Source organism: Anneissia japonica, unplaced genomic scaffold (genome assembly GCF_011630105.1).
Source record: "Anneissia japonica isolate Jap-2015-1 unplaced genomic scaffold, ASM1163010v1 scaffold142_len1259957_cov175, whole genome shotgun sequence".
Lineage (NCBI taxonomy): Eukaryota > Metazoa > Echinodermata > Crinoidea > Comatulida > Comatulidae > Anneissia > Anneissia japonica.
Genome location: NW_022684560.1, coordinates 463,569 through 470,710, shown reverse-complemented (window position 1 = coordinate 470,710; position 7,142 = coordinate 463,569). Strand labels below are relative to the sequence as shown.

The 7,142-nt window shown below is 34.8% G+C and overlaps 1 protein-coding gene across 1 annotated transcript in view; it reads right to left on the bottom strand.

Moving 5' to 3' along the window:
• Positions 1–6,540, bottom strand: part of LOC117106275 — an 11,261-nt gene extending 4,721 nt beyond the window's left edge. Inside the window, exons 1-4 of the mRNA XM_033247638.1 lie at positions 6,466–6,540; positions 4,494–4,877; positions 4,109–4,156; positions 229–446 (exon numbers count right to left, since the gene is read on the bottom strand). Coding sequence (XP_033103529.1) covers positions 229–446; positions 4,109–4,156; positions 4,494–4,872 — 645 coding nt within the window. The 5' untranslated portion in view covers positions 4,873–4,877; positions 6,466–6,540. The remainder of the gene's footprint in view (positions 1–228; positions 447–4,108; positions 4,157–4,493; positions 4,878–6,465) is intronic.
• Positions 6,541–7,142: the final 602 nt, after the last annotated feature.

Here is a 7,142-nt window from a genome sequence, read left to right as displayed (position 1 = left end):
CCTCCAGTTCTATATATATATATATATATATATATGTAATAGTTTAATAGCATCAAGTTCTGAAACGTCACCAATGGTTTTCTATGCCGTGTGTCTGAAAGTGTAAAAACTCATTTTTTTATTTATTGTAAATAAGAGAGAATTCAAATTAATTCTGGGTTACGGCAAAGAATAGAATATACTCTTTAATATCAAAATATGGAATAAACATATATGCAATTAACTTACAGTTCCAAAATCATGAATGAATTTCATATAGTCGTAATTTTCTTTTGCATACGTAGTCGGAAGTACATTTGCCCTTTGAACGAATGCTCTAGCTAACGGGTATTTGTCGACCTGCGCAAGTCCATATGTATACCGTGCTTCCCCACGATAGCACAAGTCTAATTCTTCATAGTAAACATAAGAATTGCTTTGCATTGATGCTGATACTTCTTTATAGTCTTTAAAATAAATTGTATTAAATAAACAATTAGTAAGTTGGAAATTTGAATAGTGATTATATTAGTTATCCTTTCAATTACCTCCACCAAGAAGGTTATGTCTATTCACTGCTGTCTGTCTGTCGTTCTGTTGGTCGGTTGGTGTGTCTGTCTGTAAGCAAGACTCAGCAAAAACTAATGAATGGATCATAATAAAATTTAGTGGAATGGTGCATAATAATCAAAGAAAGACACCTTTCAATTTTCGGGGAAAAAGGTCAGAGGACATAGTCAATGTCACAGAATTTTTTTTTTAATTCTCGAGCATAACAGAAAATAATGGAATCGCCACTCACATTAAGGCAGCACTCAACATAACAATGCGCCAGAATATTTTCTTGAGGGTAGGCTGCAGCACTCAAAAAAATAGTGTGCTAAAATACGACAGGTGATTCCATTATTTCATTGAGGGTATGCTGCAGTTTCGTTCATTATACACGTCTGTATTCTGGCACGGGGCGGTGGTATGCATTCTATGGAGTACGTGACTGCTCTAGTTAAATATGTTTTGCGTAATAATACGTTCCCATAGGATCATCTTAAATATACATTAGTAAGAAAGGTAATCTTTCGTTTTATCCACACCACCTATTTAACCTCCTTAGAATGGGGCTCTATTTCAACCCATTTTATACTCTTTGGGTGGAGAGCAACAAATGTAAGGCAATGTGCCTGATTCAGAAATTAAGCGAAATGCACAGCGAAGGTTGGAACTCCCGATATCGAGGTTGACAATTGATACCGAAACGCAAGCGCTACCGCTCCACCAACCACTCCCCAATTCACCCGATACTTGTTTATCACATAATAATAATGAAATAATTACCCTCCCCTCTCCGAAGCTAATCAAAATTAAAATGCGATTTTTCTTTTAAGATTTGTCATTAGGCCTATATTGCAAATTGCTACAACGTACATAAACTCCTTTATGATTTTTTTAAAAATGCATTTGTGGCGCAACAGGTCGAGGGATAGTAACCTTAGATTATTTTTGTATTTTTTCCACAATAGCTCTTAGGTCGGGTGGCAAATGTAAGCTCGTGGTTCCCAAGACTACGACTTCAACCTATAGCTTTTGCTGTGGCAACTTCAAATTTGTGGAATTCCTTACCTCCACAAGACAGTGCATTACTTTTTAAGACCAACCATAAAGACCTTCTTTAGTTTAGTTTTCCATTAATTTAACATCATATCCATATTCTGTTTTTTATGTACAGCGCATTAAGGGCTTGCTTATTTTTATGAGCTTTATAAGAATAAAATATTATTATTAACTTCACTTCTCTGAAGGAGAGGTAATGGGTAGTGCAATGGTGCGCATTGGTGTGCGTGTGTGTGTGTGTGTGTCAGTGATGTGTGTGACGTTCAGGGCGCATAACTCAAAAACTACTTTTTACCGATTTACTTCAGATTTTCACACCTTCCTGAATCTCACTTCTCCCCTCGAATGTGGTACTGATCTGAAGTAAGATGCAGATTTTACCCGGTATTCTTAAAATGAACTTTAGCCGTAGTTCGAACTAAAACTTCATAATTACGTCAAAGTAATCTTAGACATAAGTAAAGCAGCCGAGGCGGGAAAGTCATCCGACTATCTGGAGGACCGGCAGTAAAGTAAATAAGTAAGTAAGTAAAAACGTGCTTTTTGTAACTTACGATAAATTGAAATGAATAAAAACGATTGTATAAATAGGTCCAATGTATCTCTCAGTGTGTTCAAGAAAAGGGACATTACGTTTAGCTTCCAAAAAGCGAAATTAACAATGTTTTGCTAGACACATGCAAGTTAGTTCCTGATTTAAACGAAATCCCATCGCGTCGCGGTCACGTAGCTTCACCATAGCAACAACAAAGATGGCGTCGCCCTCGTCCGACCTCAACTATAATAGTTCTCCAAATAAAGCAAATTTTTAGTGACAGTTAAAATTTTCTATCGTTAGATGTTAACGACTAATATAGTTATTATTATAGAATATTATTTAGCGAATAATGGTCTATTATGAATTATGAGGAAATAAAGACTGCAGTTTAAAATTCATCCGCGCTACCGGATTGCTAAAATTTCGTCTGCTATTAAAATTAGCTTTTTTCATTGGATAGTTTGATAGTTGTTGCTTGCCAACCATCTTCATTACCTAAACTACAACTAGGACTTGATTTAGTCGTACAGTAGTTAAAACTTCGACTACGTTGTGTGTGAATACAATCTGAAGTTGAAGTTGCAACTAAGACTAAATTAAGTACTAGTTCGAAGTTGGACTAAAGTTCGTTTTAATTTAAAGTCCCATTCCCGGCAAAATTTCACTAAATTTTGTTTTACGCAAAAGAATTAAAAAAATGAGAAATACAGACTATTTCTCATAAAATATTACCATTTTCTGGACGAATTCATCGTTACTAGGCAAATTCAGAGGTTGTAGATCGCATCCACTGGAATACTCTCGCTTTTTATTTATACTTTATACAGTCAATAAAGTGCGCCCTCTCTAATGAGATTAGTTTTTTTACTTCGCATCTCGCACAATGCGGTCGTTCGGTTAGGCTGAGATATGTATGTTTAAGTGTCAAAATCTCAGTCAGAATCAGTTTTTTAACAAATTTGAAATAATTCCTGTGAAGTATTATATTCACAAGTGTCAATTACTAGCAACGGAAAATATCATGTCGGCCGTGTTTATGTGTGATAACAGAACCTAAATCGAGGTAAGGCTAGGCCTAGCCTAGCAGCATTGGATAGGCTAATGTTTTCGGCGCCTATGATATTTCTTCTCACGACCTATCGAAAAATCAACATGAAAAATTCATCCGCATTGATTTTTTGTGTGGAACACAAAAAATCAAGTTTCAGTCTTATTTTACATTTTTTTCATTCTTAGGAATGTCTAAATTCATTTAAACTAGCAATTCCGTATTATATTTATAAATCTTTATAACATTATACAAAATTAGATTTTTCTTAAAAACTGAAATTTTGCCGGGAATGGGGCTTTAAGAATACGGGCGTTAAAACTTTATCTATATATTGTTCGGCCACAACTGACAAAGCCAACTCCAGCGGATCGGCGTGCAAACTCACCCGATTGATGGGCTTGCCACGTGAAGCCTATGATGCCGCTCGTTTGGCGGACGGAGAGGATCGACCACCGGCCATTACTTTTTCAGAACATAAATGTGACTAACAGGGAGGGGTTTGTAATCTCAGATTATGTTGTTATTATTATTTATTTTTTCCTCATTCTATTTTTGTAATCATAGTTTATTCATATATGTGTTTTCCTGTAGTGAGTGTTGACCACCAGATTTGAATTATGGTAGAATTTTAGTTCATAGCACTGGTAACAAAAAAAAGCCACCGACGGTCAATAAACATTCGCCCTACATTATGTAAATTGACGTCATCATTTTCGGTGGCCGATGTATTTACTTGTCTGTTGGTTTGGTAAGAAAATGCAATGTAAATTACATAAGGGCCTATGAAATAAAATACATTTTTAGCATACAAAGATAGCAATTCATATATTATATTAAATTGTAATGTAGTATATTATCTCGAAACAAACACTGTATTTGATAATCATAATAATCTTTTCAAAGTCATTAAACGGTCAATCAATAACACTTACAGCTGCTATGGCTAAATTTTGTGGATCCATATCTGAAGCGAACACCAGCTGAAAAAATAAGTATATGATTAGATTAGGAGCCGCTATCAGTCAAATACCAAGCTATAAATTTCTGGAGAGAGATATTTACATAAATAAGAATTATTAGACCTATATATTAGTTTATACAAAAATGCATAGTAATAATGAACAACAAAAACAATGGTAATAATATTTGATGTTCAGGAATTGAGAGTCTTAAAACGTTTTTCAGAGATGAAATGATTATAAATAACACATCATGGCTAGATGTATAATAATAATATTTTGCGCAATATAAATATATAACCATTAACATTTTTTAACGTTTAATTAAAAAAAAACTATGTCAAATATTTTAATTTACCACTAAAGCTAACGTCATTTTCAAATTTTGACGCATAGGCGTACGCATTGTGGAATAGTTCGAGTTTCTGGGATTTTGCACAACTTGATGACGGAGCAAAGGAAACTTGATCTGGTGTCGAACCCCCATTGAAGGTCCAATCAAATACTCTCCAAGTTGGGCGTAGTCCTGGGTCTGCGGCAGCAGTCGCTGGGCTTCCATCTGGATTACCATAGAGTAAATTGTAGCCTATGCCAAGATAGTCAATACCACCGGGATACGATGCCTTTGCACCCACTCCATTAACAAGCAACATCGGATCGATCTGATATGGTGGTGGTTCAGTAACGGCATAGACTAACAATAGCCCATGCATAAGGAGAATAAATACGCATTCCATAATGTCTGCCAAAGATAAATATTTAACATTTTTTAATTTTAAAATCTCATAAGTGGAGTAAGAATTTTGGACTAGATATTGACATGAAATCGTACAATTTTGTATTGAAATGCTTTACCAAATTAAATGGTAATCAGGAGGATATGACGAATAAACTCATTCCAAAGTTAGTTATTTAATGTGAGGTCCAGAACGTAAAATGGTCGACCATGACTTAAATAAACTGATCGTAATAATTTAATAACCCATTTTCGCCACAAAATCTTGGAAAGTATCTCTATTAACATTACGACCTAATCATCAAGGGGCGCCCGTATTAAGGAGACACTTTTTTGCTCCCAAAATTGTCCCTTTAATAGGGGTTCTACTGTATTATAAAGTCATTTTAATGAAAGCAGATGCATGTTGTGTTTGAATTGTGATGCTGATGCTGTCAAGATAAATGTAATCAATGTTGTTATTACATACATTACAAAATACAAGAGGAACGTAACAGCCTGGAGAATTAATTGTATGTAAACGACCAGAAATACTTTTTTAACCACACAATCTACTTCATCTTGACACAGAAAAATCAAATGCTGTACTAAAATTATGCAAATCTTACATGCTTATCATACTTCAGCAGAATGGTCATCTTCACTAGCTAAGTCATGCACAATTTAAAAAATTAGCCACTAGATATTGTCGGCAACATTAGAAAACATCTATTGGATGCGTTACAAATGTTACGAACATTCTCATTAGCTTAATTGTAAATGGCATCACCCATTTTATTTTCTAAGCTAAAGGCAAAGGGAAATTCTACGTCAATACGGACTCATTGCGCCATTTAAACAAATTTCTTTTGTGCTAATATTAAAAAAGATTACGAATCTATGTGGATACTATGGATAAGGATAAAGCTACCACAGAATATTTGCCGCAAAAAATAGAGTTCCAATGTATATTCCAATTCGTCACCACACCACAAAAGGATACAAATCTTTCACTTTTGGTTATGTAAACCGGAATCTACGTTTACGCCAAATTGTTAGGAATAAAACTACATCATCGTGGAATAAAAAAAATCATCAGGATCCAAAAGTATTCTTGAAATTGTCATGTTTATTGATCCAATCCAAAAAAAAAAAAAATGTAAAGGGTGTGTCGGTGACGATTTTTCTAAACGCAGTAAGCAATCACAAGATCAGTGTACATAGCTTGCTAATTTGCGTTTTAAATGACCTAGGGAGTTTTTCAAAAAGCTTAGTGCGTTACGTTGGTGTGCTTTGAATCCACTCGTCTTGAACAGACGGAAAAGCACCTAAAGGCAGTTAATCGGACCTGAAATTACCCAACGGGAAGCAGAAAGAAGATGTTCACGCCTGTGAGAATGTGACTATGAAAAAGAAAATACCGTAACGATTAAATTTAATAGCAAAAGTAGAGAGAAAAATACAAGAGACTAGATAATATTGGTGTAGATTTCATGCAGTCAGCCTGCCCACGGCCACACACATAGGCCTACATCTCCAGCATGATAAAGGCGGCAGCCTACAAGAAAAAGAATTCAACACAGTAAAGCGAATCACAATCTACTCTTTATCTTACCTTACGAATAAGCAATGCAGGCTTCCTCTTGCTTCAATATTGCAATGAGGGATTTTTTAAAGACTAGGACTTTTATAATAGCTACACTGTTATAGTATAACAACAAGGTAATTACCTTATCTTAATGGTTAAACGTTTCTGGACAAAATACAATTTAGTCTTATCAGAGTCTCTTTAATGTTTATGCTATCATATTTGACGATTTCGTTCAAATCAATTACACAATCCCTGTACACAGCCTGTCTTTCACACTTTTCCGTAAAGGTCATTGTGCTGAATTAAGTAAGAGCGTGGTCCGTGACTACTGTAAGAGTCTTATTAGTCTTTGGACAATTTGTGAAAATTAAGGGCGTAACACAAAACAAATTGCATTAGTTTCAATCATGATTTCTTTGATTCTACTAGTATCTGGAAATATCATTTTCAAAATCTACCAAAATCTGTTAAGTAGAACATGCTTTTTTGAGGGGTCAAATGGTCATGGGTGAAATTTATAAAAGTCACATATCTCTGTAACTGTTAGGTGCAGAATAGTGGCATTAAAATACTCGGAAGATCCATGTTTATTCAATATTTGACCCTATAATTTGGGTTAACTTATATCTCAACAACCACATGTCATAAAAAGCTCAATGCAGTCTTAAATTACTCAGAAGACCCATATTTATATTCACTCT